The following is a 17,202-nucleotide window of genomic DNA, read 5'->3' as shown; positions in this document are numbered from 1 at the left end:
TAAATCCTACAGGGAGGAGGAACCCGCTGAGCTGAACGGCGATTCTTCCAGCGCCAACCCTCCCCCCCTGTATATATGGCAGCGGGGGGCTGAAATAAAGGCTGCTGCGTTATCGCCGGATATATCAGCGTTCTGTGGCCCAGGGGAGGATTCACATCACATTTCGGGGGCACCTAGGGCTGAGGGAGAAAGGGTTAAGGGGCCCGGTTTATGGCCATTACCTGTGGCATTTCCAAGGCGCCCATCACGGCGGCGAAGCTGAACATGTTTCCCAGAGTGCCTTTCAGCTCGGCCGCCAGCTGGATGGTTTTGTGGAGCAGGGAGGCCCTCTCCTCTGTGCAGCCGGTACAGCCCAGGATGTCCACGGCAATCAGGATGGACATGGTGTGGAATCTGCACAGTGACCGAGCGGTCAGCAAGGACTGCCCAGTGACAGCGACAAGGGGGGGTCTGTGAGGGGTGGGGGAGGTGTCTCTGAGGGGTGGTGGGGGGGGGTCTGTGAGGGGTGGGGGGTCTGTGAGGATGAGAGGGGTCTGTGAGAATAAGGAGGGTCTGTGAGGGGGAGGGGGGGTCTGTGAGGATGATGGGTGGTCTATGAGGATGAGAGGGGGGGTCTATGAGGATGAGGAGGGTCTGTGAGGATGAGGGGGGGGGGTCTGTGATGGTAAGGGGGGGTCTGTGAGGATGAGGGGGTCTGTGAGGGGGGGGGGGTTGTGAGGTTGAGGAGGGCTCTGTGAGGATGAGGGGGGTATATGAGGATAAGAGGAGTATGTGAGAATGAACGGGGTATGTGAGGATAAGGGGGTCTGTGAGGATAAGGGGGGTCTGTGAGGATAAGGGGGGTATATGAGGATAAGAGGAGTATGTGAGAATGAAGGGGGTATGTGAGGATAAGGGGGTCTGTGAGGATAAGGGGGTCTGTGAGGATAAGGGGGGTCTGTGAGGATAAGGGGGGTCTGTGAGGAGTGGGGGGATGAGAGGGGGCCTGTGAGGATAAGGGGGGTCTGTGAACATGATGTGAGGATAAGGGGGGTCTGTGAGGGGTGGGGGGGGGGCGAGAGGGGTCTGTGAGGATGAAGGGGGTCTGTGAGGATGAGGGGGGGTCTGTGAGGATGAAGGGGGTCTGTGAGGATGAGGGGGGGTCTGTGAGGATGAGGGGGGTCTGTGAGGATAAGGGGGGGCTCTGTGAGGATGAGGGGGGGTCTGTGAGGACGAGGGGGGGTCTGTGAGGATGAGGGGGGGTCTGTGAGGATGAGGGGTGTCTGGGGCTAATAATAATAATAATAGAAGGTGACCGCGCACCTTTCCAGGAGGTCGAGCCGCAGCTGGCGCCCGTGCGGCAGTGTTAGGAGCTCCATGCCCGAGCTCACCCCCATGGTCCGCTGCATCTCCCTGGTAACGCCCAGTATCCTGGCAACCTGCAAACAACGCGGGAAGGGGGATTAATGTCTCCTAATAGGGAACAGGCCGGAGCCTGATACCGAGGAAAGCGGCCCTAACGGGGGGGCTGTAATCAGCAATAGCAATTATTTTAACCCCTTCGCAGGCTGAGGGGGGGCAGTAACACATTGGCAGCGAAGGGGTTACTGTAATTGTTCTGAAGCATGAGACAGTGTTTCCGTTGCGCACGCATATCATGACATCATGGTGACATAGATGCGCATATTAATGATGTGTGTATAGATGTGGAAACAAACCAAGAGCTAAATACGCCAACGTAAACGCCCAAGAAGTGAGATTTGTTCATGGGGCTTCAGCTCGCTCCGGTTTGGTACCCAACTCTGCCGCCTCCATCGTACCTCTACATTCACCCCCCTCTTACCTCGCAGTCTGTTTTGGTGATGTGCTTGGCTATAGTCTTGGCGTCTACTTCTGCAAACAGCTCTTTGACCTTCTTCAGGATGGACATCTCCAACGGTTTGTTGTCCGAAGGGATTAGCGTGGACTTGAAGGTGGAAGGGTAGAAGGTGGATCTGGCTTCCACGCTGGGGGCGATGAAGCCCCCCCTGTCTCTCTCCGCTTCCTCCACCCCGCGGATGCCCCCGGCCTTGGCGCCCTCGTCTACTTTTAACCGTTCCACGTAGCTCTTGGGGGGGAGCGGTTTGTTGGGTGCTTCCTGTGTCGGAGAGGCTGGGCGCAGCTGGCAGTAGTGTCCGCTGTCCGGGTCGCTGTAGCTGTTGGTGGAAGATGAAGGAGAGATGCGCGGGTATCCGTGGTTTGGAGTGGAGTGGGAGCTGTCGGCCATATTTAATGCAGTCTTGTTCGTATTGCATACATAGGGCTCGCTGGATCTTCTCAGCACTGGGGAGGCTGGAGCGGGAGACCCCTGGGGCTTCACCCTGAGGACTGTATTTGTACAGGGAGAAGCACATGAGCACTGGAAGAGGTCCTACACGCGGTGCACACACTAGAAACATACATAGCCTCTGCACATATTACATGTACAATCACCATACAGTACATGTATAGTGCTACCAATGCACTCTAAGACATATATCATTGGTGGCCAACTCCAGTTCCTGCTTCAGCACAAGTGGCTCAATCAGTGACTCACTCAATGACTGCACCACCTGTGCTGAAGCAGGGATATCCTGTTGGTGGCCCTTGAAGACAGGAGTTGGTCACCTCTGTCATATAAAATCCTTAGGTGATCACAACCTAACTCTTGCTACCTGAGGCACAGGGGGATGAAGTAGCATGCCCAAGGTGATACTGTGTCTGTATGAGGACCCTCCCACTTCAGAGACAAGTGTCTCAATTACAGGGCTAACACAGCTAGGAATCTAATCTATAGTACCAGTGGTAGACACGGGTGAATTGAGTTGAAACATAGAGATGGACTACTTCAAAGGTTAGCACCATCCTTCTTGCAGACCATATGTCGGGTCACACCTGCTAAGCCAGTTGCTTGAATGGGCAGTATGGAGCCTTAGGCCGCGCTTATAGTCCCGGCGACGCGACGTCGCGTCAAAACAAATGTATTGCATCCATCGCGTGCGCTTATAGTAGGAGCGACGCGGCCGAGCGGCGGCTTGGTCGCGAGCGCTGGAAGTCACTTCAATTTGATTTTTTTCACCGACGTCAGCGTCGCCGTCGCCGCGCCGGGACTATAAGCGCGACCTTACTGCTTAGCACCGCGCAGTAAACGCGGCCCGCGGTGCCTTTATCATGGCATGTACCTGTGCTGTAGGCCGGGGTCCCGGGGGTCTCGGAGATGGGAGACATGGGAGAGTGCAGGTCCTGGATCTGGTCCACGCTGACCGCGCAGTTCCGGATGACGTCTCTGTGATGCGGGGAGGAAGAACTGTCAGGGAGAGAGAAAACAGGCGGTCTCGGTGATCCCATTCCTCTTCGGACGTTACTCTACATATACGTGGGGGCGTGGGTAACAGGTAAGGGAACCGTCCTCACTAACCCCTTCTCCTCTTCATCACGGGACAGGCATGCAACCCCAGAGCCATCTACATGGGTGCCGAGTACCAACTAGTATCCATTGTACTTCAGTGAATAGTTATAGGAACAAATTCTAGTGTTTAAGAGCGGTGGTCATAGGCTTTCTTTTAACCCTTTTGCTGCCAGAGATCCCTGGAGATTAGGGGCAGAGCTACTTCCTAGGAGGGACTGACCCTTCAAGTCCGAGCTGAGCAACCCCAGGCTCAGGAGCCACCAACAGGGCAGGTTTTCAGGATATCCCTGCTTCCGCACAGGTAGCTCCAGCCATAAGGACTGCGCCACCTGTGCTGAGGCAGGGATACCCTGAAAACCTGATCTGTTGGCAGCTCTGGAGGACTGGAGTTGGCCACCTCCTGCCTCAAGTGACTTGGCAAAGGACGTGTGTCCATCACTGCCCCTAGGGCCTGACCAATGTGCATGGCGCACACTCTTGGAACCTGGACAACCCGCGCTCCCCTTGGCGGTGCACGTTTGTACCTGTTCGGGCACCCGTTGCACTTGGTAATCTTGTCGGCGGTGAGTCCGTCTGTCATGGTGATGCTCCTGCGCTTCATGTGTCCTTTCTGCGGGCTGCGGGATCCCCCCTGCCTCCCGGGGGACAGCCCGTAGCTGGCCTCCAGGTACCGGAGTGGGAACGTGCGGTTGATGGGACAGTAGATAAGGGCGCCGCTCTGCTCCGACACCGCCCGCCGGCTGCCCACGTAGAAACGCACCAGCGCCGGGATGTTATCGAAGCTCTCCTGCTCGAACAGGTACTGTATGCGCGTGTAGCTCTCCGTGGTCTTCACCATCACCTTGTTGATCTTGAAATGCAGGGGATCGTTCTTCCATCTGCAGGTCAGCACATAGTCTCCCAGACTGGTCAGCGAGTCCCGGATCAGGAAGTCACTGTTTCGCTGGACCAAGCTCTCAGAGACCTGAGTGAACAAGAACATTGACCGGAAGAGATTGGTAATGTGCCTTAAACCCAAGTTTGTCCCAATGACTTCACAACAACCGTCTCTAATGACGCCCAGCGAATGTCATCGACTGCTTCCGAGAAAGGCTTAGCACGGTTCAGTGAATCTGGGCCCGTGTATTAAACACGCTCAATGCTCTCTCCTCCTTGCGTGTGCCTCACACACCGGGGTTAAAGGAGGAACCATATGTGGCATCATGTAATTGACATTTCAAAAACTAGGGAGCACTCAGCCACGTAACACTGCTCGTACTATTTGACACAGTCGTTTTGTATCTTGTAACTACTGGAGGATGTTACAAAGGGACAAATCCTCACGTACAGGCAGCTCGTACACAGGGCAGCACATGCAAAGAAGGATTCACGTAAGCCTCTAATCGTGGAAGGGGGCGCATGCAAGAGGTGGCAGGCCCCTCTGGCAGTGGAAGGGTTAGGCAGTTCTGATTAACTGGTGGACGCCACCTTACCTCCCGTGGGATACGTCCGTGGTACCAGGCGTGGCTGCGCAGATCCGAACTGTTCAGTTTCAGCTCCTCTTCTAACTCTTTGTGCAACTTTTCCGGCGGGGCGTCCAAGATGTATTTCTCCTTCGAGAACTGGAGGAACAGAAGAGACTTTAGGAAACGGTAACCCCGCCCTGCTACATCTCTCTCCTGGCGTCAGACTCTCTCACCGGACGTCAGTCTCTCTCACCGGACGTCAGTCTCTCTCACCGGACGTCAGTCTCTCTCACCGGACGTCAGTCTCTCTCACCGGACGTCAGTCTCTCTCACCGGACGTCAGTCTCTCTCACCGGATGTCAGTTTCTCACCGGACGTCAGTCACTCTCCGGACGTCAGTCTCTCACCGGACGTCAGTCACTCTCACCGGACACCCGTCACTCTCACCGGATGTCAGTCATTCACCGGACACTAGTCTCTCTCACCGGACAATAGTCTCTCTCACCGGACAATAGTCTCTCTCACCGGACGTCAGTCACTCTCCGGACGTCAGTCACTCTCCGGACGTCAGTCACTCTCCGGACGTCAGTCACTCTCCGGACGCCAGTCACTCTCCGGATGCCAGTCTCCCACCGGACGCCAGTCTCTCACCATTTGCATTCAGTATAATGTAGTTCCCACGTATTTTCTTTCCTGAACCGTATGACTTATTTGCCGATCCCTTTAATCCCCTGGTAATCACAGGCATCGTGTCCCTGACCCGGTCTAGGATATTTGGTCACTGCCATTTTGCCGCATCAAAATCTCTGCTGGTGTTTAGCTGCCGCCCGCCACGCCCCTAGAATACCTCTGTCTGCCGTGTCACCGCCAAGTTAAGCCCCATACCTTATCCCTTACCCTAAAACCCCCTAATCTTACCGCATAACACTACCCTAAAAACCTTAACCCCCTACCCTAAAAACCCCTAATCTTACCCCATAACACTACCCTAAAAACCTTAACACCCTACCCTAAAACCCCTTACCCCCCTACCCTAAAACCCCCTACCCTAAAACCCCTTACCCCCCCTACCCTAAAACCCCCTACCCTAAAACCCCTTACCCCCTACCCTAAAAACCCCTACCCTAAAACCCCTTACCCCCTACCCTAAAACCCCCTACCCTAAAACCCCTTACCCCCCCTACCCTAAAACCCCCTACCCTAAAACCCCTTACCCCCTACCCTAAAACCCCTTACCCCCTACCCTAAAAACCCTTACCCCCCTATCCTAAAACCCCTTCAATTAACGTATTCTATTGGCGAAGCGGCTCAGTGTCCAGCGGCGGCAGCGAACGGTTCCGTGGTGACCAGACGCCGGCAGAGACTTGGTCGCGACGACACGGTCCAACCAAATGTCCGATTCCGTCCCTGACCACCTTCACCAAGGTCCCTCTGGGGTTCGAAAAGTGAGCCAATGTGCAGGTCCCCCGCCGTATTAACCCTTTCAGCGCCGGAGAGGGTCGCCGTACCAGGGGGCCAATGGCCCCAGTGGGGTCACGTGACGGCGGCGGGGCACTGAAAGCGTTAATGCCGAGATGTAAATATGGTCCCCGGACATCTGGTTCCGAGTCCATAGCACCCCGTTGTACCCCCGTACCTCACTTCTTACGTTCCATGCAACCGGGAGCAAATATGAGCCCCGTCCCCCATATAATGTCTTCCACGTCCCCCATATAATGTCTTCCACGTCCCCCATATAATGTCTTCCACGTCCCCCATATAATGTCTTCCACGTCCCCCATATAATGTCTTCCACGTCCCCCATATAATGTCTTCCACGTCCCCCATATAATGTCTTCCACGTCCCCCATATAATGTCTTCCACATCCCCCATATAATGTCTTCCACGTCCCCCATATAATGTCTTCCACGTCCCCCATATAACGTCTTCCACGTCCCTTCAAACACTGGCGAGGCTGGTTAACACTTCCCTTATAGGGTTGCCAACTGACCCTATCGTAATAGGATCAGCTCCAGCCGTTTAAATCTGGAGGGGAGATTTAAGTGTCCGAAGGATCTCTCTTTAAACACGGTGGCAGCTCAGGATCCTCAAAACCCACTGCCCCGCACAGCTTAACCCTTTCGCGGCCAGAGGGGCCTGCAACGCGAACGCGTTGCAGGCCCCTCTGGCCTCGAAAAGGGTTAACAACCTGCGGGTAGGGGGTTAAAGCCGACCAGGTGGCAGCTCCCAGAATCCCCCGCTCACGCCAGCATGAGATAATCTCCCTCCGCACACAATCGCAATCAGAGCCGGCCTGGGGGGGGGGGGGGGAGGGGGGAGAGAGCCGTGAATAATACAGACGGTTTAGAGGCGTCGTCTGCATTGTAATGAGCTTTCGCTGCCGCTGAAGCACCTGAGCCGATAACCCGCGCACAGCACCCCTCCTCCTGTGCCAAGGGAGCGATGATGTCATATCCCAAGTCGGCAGCATCCCTCATGTATAGGAAGATCTGATCGAAGACATACAGTATACACGGGCGACCCTCACATCACCTCGCACGCTCACCTCGCACGCTCACCTCGCACGCTCACTGGTCATTTAAACACCATTTTTTTGGGGGGGGGGGGAGAGATTTTTTTTGCCCATAAAGTGGCACAAATTTGCAGAAGTTTTTAAGGTTTCTAAACAAATAAAACGCGGCGAATGATCACTTCTGTTTAACCCTTGTGCTGCCACACGTGTCAGCAACGCCAACCAGAGCCGCAGAGCGTTAAAGAAAGAAAAAACCACAAGGTGCTTTCCGGTAACCGCTACAAACATGTCGCTGTTTCCTGTACAGATTTGCACACACATTTTCAGGGCAAAAACCAACACCTCTGGGCCGCGTCTGTGCCTGACAGCTTCGTACGTTACAGCAGGGGCGCTAAACGCCAGTCCTCGAGCCCCTCCAACAGGTCAGGTTTTCAGGATTTCCCTGCTTCAGCACAGATGGCTCAATCAGTCCCTGTTTCAGCACAGGTGGCTCAGTCTGTGACTGAGCCTCTGATTGAGCCCCCTGTGCTGAAGATGGGATATCCTGAAAACCTGTTGGGGGGAGGGGGGGGGCTTGATGACTGGAGTTGAGCCCCCCTGCGTTACAGGACTTATTTAGGAAGGTCTCCCGCTTCTGAGATTGTGTTCCCGAAATGTGGTGCCCCCTCTATTCTCCAGCAAAACCTTCCTTGCTCGTCTCTTGTATATTCCAGGAAAATGTGCAAACTGTGGGACCGCGCACAATGACGCCACATGTCTCTCCGTGTAGCGAGCAGGGGAGGTGGGGAGTCTGGTCCTATCACTGGCGCGGACTCAGCCTAAATATTCCCATGGTGGACCCAAGGCGCGTGTGGATGCTGTTGCCTTGTCAACCGTCCCCTGCCAAAGCCCAGCGTTCAATGTGCGGTCGGACAACTTTCCTGTTACACCATTCGCCCGCTACCACAAAACCACACGGGATCCAGGCATTGATTCTTGGTCTACAGAGGGTTCTGCTTAATTCGGCGCTAGTGGGAGGATGTTACTGCGCTGAGCCGTGCGCGCTCAAACCTTGAATAGGGCTGGCACAGCCCCGGGCAGTGCCACCTTACACACATGAATACAAGCCAGTAACGAGTATCTTCTTGCCCCGTAACACATTTACAGGCCTGGTGGTTTTCTGAGGACAGCGGTATGATGTTCAGGAGGCCGCCCAAACCATGAAAATCAACATACAAAGCAATATTGACTATGACCCAACCAGCTGCTCTCACAGCTCTACCTCCGCACACTCCCACTTACTGCTTCCCCAACACCAACTCCCTCACACATTACCTGCTCTCACAGCTCTACCTCCGCACACTCCCACTTACTGCTTCCCCAACACCAACTCCCTCACACATTACCTGCTCTCACAGCTCTACCTCCGCACACTCCCACTTACTGCTTCCCCAACTCCCTCACACATTACCTGCTCTCACAGCTCTACCTCCGCTCACTCCCACTTACTGCTTCCCCAACACCAACTCCCTCACACATTACCTGCTCTCACAGCTCTACCTCCGCACACTCCCACTTACTGCTTCCCCAACTCCCTCACACATTACCTGCTCTCACAGCTCTACCTCCGCACACTCCCACTTACTGCTTCCCCAACTCCCTCACACATTACCTGCTCTCACAGCTCTACCTCCGCACACTCCCACTTACTGCTTCCCCAACTCCCTCACACATTACCTACTCTCACAGCTCTACCTCCGCACAATCCCACTTACTGCTTCCCCAACTCCCTCACACATTACCTGCTCTCACAGCTCTACCTCCGCTCACTCCCACTTACTGCTTCCCCAACACCAACTCCCTCACACATTACCTGCTCTCACAGCTCTACCTCCCCACACTCCCACTTGCTGCTTCCCCAACTCCCTCACACATTACCTGCTCTCACAGCTCTACCTCCGCACACTCCCACTTACTGCTTCCCCAACTCCCTCACACATTACCTGCTCTCACAGCTCTACCTCCGCTCCCTCCCACTTACTGCTTCCCCAACACCAACTCCCTCACACATTACCTGCTCTCACAGCTCTACCTACGCACACTCCCACTTACTGCTTCCCCAACGCCAACTCCCTCACACATTACCTGCTCTCACAGCTCTACCTACGCACACTCCCACTTACTGCTTCCCCAACACTAACTCCCTCACACATTACCTGCTCTCACAGCTCTACCTCCGCACACTCCCACTTACTGCTTCCCCAACACCAACTCCCTCACACATTACCTGCTCTCACAGCTCTACCTCCGCTCACTCCCACTTACTGCTTCCCCAACTCCCTCACACATTACCTGCTCTCACAGCTCTACCTCCGCACACTCCCACTTACTGCTTCCCCAACACCAACTCCCTCACATAACATGCGGCTATCCAAAACACACCCACCTTCTCATCCCCCTGTAATTTATGTTTTCACTTACCCTTCCGTATAGATTGTAAGCTCCTTGGGGCAGGGCCCTGCTTACCTACTGTAACAATGTAAGTTAATGTTTGTTATTTTATTGGGGGGTTGGCCTCCAACCCTGTTGTACTACGCTACAGAATATATTGGAGCATTATAAATAAATGATGATAATAATTATAAGAGCAAGATGAAATTCCACTGATGAGGGAATTATTAAGCTGAGGACTATGCAACAATAATGCTGAATATCTCCGATCTCATGTCACATGGCTCATTAAATCCCAAGTGCCTTATATCCCTATATCAGTCCATCCCACCTCTAGGTGTTATACACAGATCGCACGCACACAGCCTGACACCTCGGCCATTCTGAGGGATACCAGGTTACTGTCACACTGACATGCTGGTAATGTGAGGGGGGGGGATTGTCTTCACAGACTGCTGACTTTATTCTATCACAGCCCGCTGGACAGCGTATGCCGAGCTTTGCTGATGACATATGTAGTGAAGGGGAAAATTGGTTATTAAACGCCCCCCCCCCCCAAATCCCCATTTTTTTAGATATTGGATTTTGGGGTGCAGCATTTTGCTTATGCTCTGTATGTCCCAAATGCGGTACGAGGTTCCTCCCCCCTTGTCTATTTTTTACGTTATCTCCCCTTCCACGGGGGGCTGCATCACCTCCCTGCGCTGCTATTGGCTAAAAATGATGTCATTGCTCCGAGGGATAGGTAGGATGCTATTGGTGGAGGTGCAGAGATGCTGCCGTCACCGGAGCAACACCCAGTCATTCATACATTGCTCCATCACCCATCCTCTCGCCTGTAACCCCTGAAGTGCCGGAGCGCGGCAACGCTCCCCCCTACATACACCCCCGCGCTAGTGGGAGGGGGACTGGCGGGTGTAACCCCATCCAATGCCAGAGACGAACAGCACAATAATTAATTTACCATGTGTACTGTGGTCTATCCATCAACTCTCATTCCTGGGGCTATTAACGTTTCGGCGCTGGAGAAACCGCAAGACCGGAGACTAGCACTTACATTTCTACACTGCGTCGCGGATTGGTGGTCAAGTGCATACACCCCGTAAGGCTGCTCCCCCCCCCCCCAGCAAAGGCTGAAATAATAGCTCTTCCGAACACATGGTCAGAGCTTCCTGCCGTATTGGATAAGCTGGTGTCTTTATACCTCTTTATCATCTGAAGGAACCAGCCAAGCATTCAAAAAAAACACCAGGCACTGATGGGTTAATATCCTCTGTTCATGTGTGATCAGTGCATACACCCCCTATCCTGCATACATGTGTCCACACGTGTCCACCGCGCACTGCAGTGACTGTGAAAAAAAGACATATGTCCACCATGCTCATTACTACTGTACATTGCACACAGACCGACCATAGGCAGAGAAAAGAGAGTGATCCCGGAACTGAACTCCTGACACTGGCCACTACCTGTGCCTAGAAAGTGCTGCTCGCGCTCACTAACCGGCAGGAAACACGTTACGTGTCACTTGTGGCTTTCATTTATACGCCCGCCTATCCGCCTATCTACCTGTTATCAGGGGAACCATCGCAGAATTCAAAAAGGTCTCTCCCTGTCCCCCACATCAGGGCATCGCTAGGAGCCCGCATGGCATCGCTAGAAGCTGGCACCGCTAGGAGCCCGTGTGGCATTGCTAGGAGCTGGCACCGCTAAGAGCCCGCGTGGCATCACTAGGAGCCCGCACCGCTAGGAGCCCGCATGGCATCGCTAGGAGCCCGCATCGGTAGGAGCCCACTTCGCTAGGAGCCCGCGTGGCATCGCTAGGAGCCCGCATGGCATCGCTAGGAGCCCGCATCGCTAGGAGCCCGCATGGCATCACTAGGAGCCGACCCGGTGTCGCTAGGAGCCGGCGTCTCGATGCCGATACGGTAATGCTGCCGCCCTCAGCACGGAGAACGGCGTTAGAAAACGGGAACATTGCAGATTTCGCATTTTCTAGGCACTTACGTCTTAACAAAACGGTTGATTTTTGTCACAGCCGAAAGAAAAAAAACGCACATCAATCTCGGGGTTAAAAAGAAAATTGGCGGGTTTTTTTTTTTAGGCGTGAATAGAGACGGACAGACCTTTCTTTAACCCATTCAGCGCCAGAGGAGACAGCAACGCATTGCAAAGCAATGCGTTGCTGTCTCCTCTGGCGCTGAGTGGGTTAATGCACAGGTTAACTGCACCTACTGCGAGTACAGAAGAGTGGACATGCCAGTCGCCTCTGGGCATACCCCTTAACCCCTTCATACCGGCTCCTTACCTGTACCTGCATCAAAGAGCCGCGGTAAAAGCAGCATGCCGCCGCTGACAGAGCGCTCCACAGGCTGCATCTCTCTGTCATGGTTAATACAATCCTCCATCCAATTTAAGAGGAAATATCCCCAAAGTGTCCCCCCCTGTCCCTGGTCCCCCCCCGTGTGTGTGTGTGTGTGTTAGCTGGGCTGTGCACTGTGTCTCTGTGTGCACCCTCTCTGCCTGTGTAACTGATGCTGGCAGCCGGTGCTGATGCTGCTAGGATGCAGGCTGCTTCATGCATTACCTCATCCCTTGTCAAGAGAGCATCATGGGAGGAGCCCAGGAGCTCGTAAAAATGCGCCCATGGCCAAGCCCCTCCCCTTCACTCCCCCCCCCCCTCTCTCTCTGCCTCCTCAGCCTCACCACCACCCCCCTCTCTCTCTGCCTCCTCAGCCTCACCACCAGCCCCCTCTCTCTCTGCCTCCTCAGCCTCACCACCAGCCCCCCTCTCTCTCTGCCTCCTCAGCCTCACCACCAGCCCCCCTCTCTCTGTGCCTCCTCAGCCTCACCACCAGCCCCCCTCTCTCTCTGCCTCCTCAGCCTCACCACCACCCCCCCTCTCTCTCTGCCTCCTCTGCCTCACCACCACCCCCCCTCTCTCTCTGCCTCCTCAGCCTCACCACCCCCCCCACTCTCTCTGCCTCCTCAGCCTCACCACCACCCCCCTCTCTCTCTGCCTCCTCAGCCTCACCACCACCCCCTCTCTCTCTCTGCCTCCTCAGCCTCACCACCACCCCCTCTCTCTCTGCCTCCTCAGCCTCACCACCAGCCCCCCTCTCTCTCTGCCTCCTCAGCCTCACCACCACCCCCCCTCTCTCTCTGCCTCCTCAGCCTCACCACCCCCCCCCTCTCTCTCTGCCTCCTCAGCCTCACCACCCCCCCCCCTCTCTCTCTGCCTCCTCAGCCTCACCACCACTCCCCCTCTCTCTCTGCCTCCTCAGCCTCACCACCCCCCCTCTCTTTCTCTGCCTCCTCAGCCTCACCACCACCCCCCTCTCTCTCTGCCTCCTCAGCCTCACCACCACCCCCCTCTCTCTCTGCCTCCTCAGCCTCACCACCACCCCCTATCTCTCTGCCTCCTCAGCCTCACCACCACCCCTCTCTCTCTGCCTCCTCAGCCTCACCCCCCCCTCTCTCTGCCTCCTCAGCCTCACCACCACCCCCCTCTCTCTCTGCCTCCTCAGCCTCACCACCACCCCCTCTCTCTCTGCCTCCTCAGCCTCACCACCCCCCCCTCTCTCTGCCTCCTCAGCCTCACCACCACCACCCCTCTCTCTCTGCCGCCTCAGCCTCACCACCACCCCCTCTCTCTCTCTGCCTCCTCAGCCTAACCACCACCCCCCTCTTCCTTGAGTTTAGGCTGACAAGGAGGGGTGGGGTGGCTGCGTGTGAATGAGTAGTGGCTGAGCTAGTGGGGGAAGGGAGGTGGCATTAGGTCAATGGGGAAGTTCTGAGCTTCATATGGGGCGTTCCGGGTTCCTCTGGTAGCAGAAGGGGTTAAGAGAGCGAGCCACCATCACCCTCCCTGGCTTCAAATGTATCGCACCTTATTAACAAGCTTCTTCCATTTAACCGTGACCAAACATGAGTATTGAGTAGCTCCTCCTATGGCCTCCTTATCACCTCTCCCCATCTTGTCATTAATCCAGGCACGGCTAAACCGACCCAAATCGCCTTCATGTATCAATGTCCGGAGACGCATATTTCAATCATCGTTTTCCGCCGCTTTCTTGCCAGGCTGGCAATGCGTTGGAGTGCGTTCAAGGCCATTTTGGCAAAGAAGGAGTTAACCCCCCAAAAAGCCCAGTCAAATTGAGCGGCCGGACCAAACTTCACACTATCCAACACCCCCCAACCATCCAAACCCCCAAATATTAATAGGATCAGCTGTGCGGCTGGACCATACTCCGTCCTGATGTATACTCCGTCTTACAATGAGCAGCCACTTCACCTTTTGTTTCAACATTGCCCCTCGTCCCCATTAGAGTGTCAGATCTCAGGGCCAGGGTGTATGTGTATTTGTATGTAACGCTGTTTATGTCATTATCATATCTCTGTTCCCCCATTGTACCACGCTGCGCATTACATATCTATTATAATAATAGAAATAATAATATTTCCTGCACTAGAGAAGCTTTGCTATACGACCCCTCTTTGGTTTATTTCACATATTATTTAGCATAGCGTTATGTGTGCAAATATTGCGCGGGACATTGTGCGCTTAGCCTCAGCAGCCTGGCATTGTATAAAGACGTGTTGATGGCTGAGGCTGCAGCTCCCACCCATTCTGCTCCAGCAATCAGAAAGCAGCAACCCCCCCCCGGGGGTGAGTCTTACCTTCACATACTCGCTCCCCGCGTCCACACTGTCACAGGCACTGCAACAGAACAAGAGGCAGAGTGAGACCTCTATCATTGCTGTACACATTACAATAACACAGGGGGTGTCAACCCCAGTCCTCAAGACCCCCCAACAGGTCAGGTGTTGAGGATATCGCTGCTTCAACACAGGTGGCTCAATCAGTGGCTCAGTCGAAGACTGCACCACCTGTGCTGAAGCAGGGATATCCTGAAAACCTAACCTGTTGGGGGGTGGGGGGGGGTCTTGAGGAATGGGAGCTGACAACGCCTGCAAAACACAAGCACTATTAATCCCCCTGTTCATGCTGACCCAAAAAGCTGACTATTTACTTTAATAGCCTGTGGCACCGTTAACTTGGACAAGGTCACAAGAAGCACTATTGTACCAAATTCTCCCACTTCAATAATAAGCATCTTCACACAAGGATGCTCTTTTTCTCCCCTTAACACAGTGGTAACAAATCTTTTAAAATTGCTTCCCCCCCCCCCCCTCCAAAAATACTTGTTTTGCTCTTGGAACCCCCTTCTACATTGGGAGCTCCTTCAAACAACCCCATGTAACAGAATGAGGATTCCACGTACGTACGCTAATTCCAGCTCACTCTTTCGTTCCCTTCTTCTCTCTACTTGCCACTCTATTCTCTCCTTTTTCTGAGCCGCGTTCTGCATCTCCCTGTGTGTAAATCCCTCCCGGGGTTGGGAAACCCTTCCCTAACCGACTGTCTTGTTGTGTATGGGCTCAGATTTTGGGAGTTCCTCTTAGTAGCACGTCTGCTCCGAGACCCCCTTCTGCTCTGTGAGCAAAGGACACCATGTTCCTGGTCGAGGTGAATCACTGACGGGACCATAGGGGTCAAGTAGCAGGGTGTGACTACCCCCCCGGTCAAAGGCGCAACGCAGGAAACAGCCTGCTCTATCCCCGACTCTGGACAATGCAAGGCTTCCTCTCTGCTATGCCTGCATCCTCTTATGGAAAGACATGTGTAGGCACACGCACACTACTCAGCCATGTCCAGTCTGACTCACGACCAAGGGCAGACACATGGCTCCAGGCCCACAGGGCAGATACATCCAGGCCTGATTTCCTTAACATCTTTTCTCAAAGGATTCTGGGATTTGTTCCATTGTTTACTGCCAAGATAAGAGGTTTTGCTTCTCTGGATCAATAGAACTATAAAAAGGTTCAACTCGACGGGCGTGTCTTTATTCCACCTAAACGACAGCTCCTATGTTACTTTTTAATATATGGGACGGATGTTCATCTGGATGTACAATTAAAGCTAGAATGACAAAAAAAAATGTTACTTTGTCATCTGGTTCTTCTAAAAAGTATCATTCACTTTTGGGTTCTGCGTACCCATATTTGTGAAAGGAAAGGCTTGTGGATCAATCAAAGCCGAGGTGGCCAGTAGTGGCTAAGCTGCAACATCAACCCTTATATATCTTTAAACACCTCCACTTAGGGTCGCCAGACGTCCCGTACATTCAGGGCTGTCCCTTGTGTCATAGACTTGTCACATTGTCCCGGAAAGGTCTGTCGGAACCCATCATTGTCCCACATCTTAGCGCCTTGACGTGAAATGCCTGAACTTAAAAGGACTGTAATACATTTCTACGCGAGTGTAAGAGTTATCTCTTCTGATAGCTGTCGCCTTACTACATTATTAAAGTAATAAAGTTAGGACACTGCCTGGTCATCTCCTAATACCCTGACATCCACCCTTATAGGTGTTAGGTCAACGCGAGTCTTTCCCTGCCTGACCAAGCGCAGAGATGATAAAAAACAAAGACTATAGTGGTCAGCGGGAGATACCGTTTAGCGCCAAGCATTTGCACATCATTCCGCACTCGTTACGACGTTGCACTTTTACACTGGATTTCGCCATCCCATATTATAAAAACTTCAATGTGACCCCCCTACCTCCGCTGCTAGAGGGGTCCGCAATGGCAAAGCAATGCAATAAGGAGGATAATGCAGCACTGACCCTACTTGGCATTCATAGTGGCAATACAAGTCGTGCTAACTTACTAGAGATCAGAGGTAAAGCCCCTGAAATGCGTAGGTCCCCAGACTGCAGGCTGTACGCTCCTGTTGTGGAAGAATTTATGTGCGGGATGTAGAAATGCAAAGCTTGGCATTACACATTTGAAATCTCACTGCGCACACACAGCCCCACGCTGTGTCCCAGTCCAGAAACTGAGACGGGGTGGGGGGGGGGGGGTACAGCCAAGGAGCCCTCTATCAGGGGACCATGGCCCCTCTATCAATAACCAGGGATCTTTATTGTAAGCAGATGAGGTCGGTGGTGAGAGAGAGAGAGAGAGAGAGAGAGAGAGAGACAGAGAGAGACAGAGAGAAAGAGACAGAGAGAAAGAGAGAGAGACAGAGAGAGAGACAGAGAGAGAAAGAGAGAGAGAGACAGATAGAGAAAGACAGAGAGAGAAATGGGCAAGCAGGGAGGGAGAGAAATACAAAGAGGAAGAGGAGAAGTACTGACGAGCAGACGTTGAAAGAAGACAATGCAGGGACAGACAGGAAGAAAGAGTGAAGGGGCAGTGGGACTCACATCACTTTGTTCTATCAAGCAGGGGGTGACCGAGAGTGCTTGTAGGGAAGGAGTGACTGAGCAGGGCTGCACTGCTAAGGAGGCTCCATTAACCCCTCCACTGCCAGAGGGGCCTGCAACGCATTGCTCCAGCGAAGG

At 53.8% G+C, this 17,202-nt stretch overlaps 1 protein-coding gene across 7 annotated transcripts in view; it reads right to left on the bottom strand.

Moving 5' to 3' along the window:
* SH2D3C (SH2 domain containing 3C) overlaps positions 1–17,202 on the bottom strand; it is a 34,878-nt gene that overhangs the window by 9,005 nt on the left and 8,671 nt on the right. For 2 of the 7 annotated variants that reach the window (XM_075578520.1, XM_075578522.1), the window contains 7 exons: positions 14,475–14,514; positions 4,879–5,007; positions 3,931–4,370; positions 3,180–3,304; positions 1,823–2,346; positions 1,303–1,418; positions 222–393 (listed from right to left, as the gene is read on the bottom strand). In XM_075578520.1, coding sequence (XP_075434635.1) covers positions 222–393; positions 1,303–1,418; positions 1,823–2,346; positions 3,180–3,304; positions 3,931–4,370; positions 4,879–5,007; positions 14,475–14,514 — 1,546 coding nt within the window. Of the gene's footprint in view, positions 1–221; positions 394–1,302; positions 1,419–1,822; positions 2,347–3,179; positions 3,305–3,930; positions 4,371–4,878; positions 5,008–5,502; positions 5,741–12,102; positions 12,352–14,474; positions 14,515–15,083; positions 15,330–17,202 lie in introns of those variants that run through there. The other 5 variants (XM_075578523.1, XM_075578521.1, XM_075578525.1 and 2 more) reach the window with 5 other exon arrangements.

The sequence above is a fragment of the Ascaphus truei genome, chromosome 21 (assembly GCF_040206685.1).
Source record: "Ascaphus truei isolate aAscTru1 chromosome 21, aAscTru1.hap1, whole genome shotgun sequence".
NCBI lineage: Eukaryota > Metazoa > Chordata > Amphibia > Anura > Ascaphidae > Ascaphus > Ascaphus truei.
This window is presented reverse-complemented; position numbering and strand designations above follow the sequence as displayed.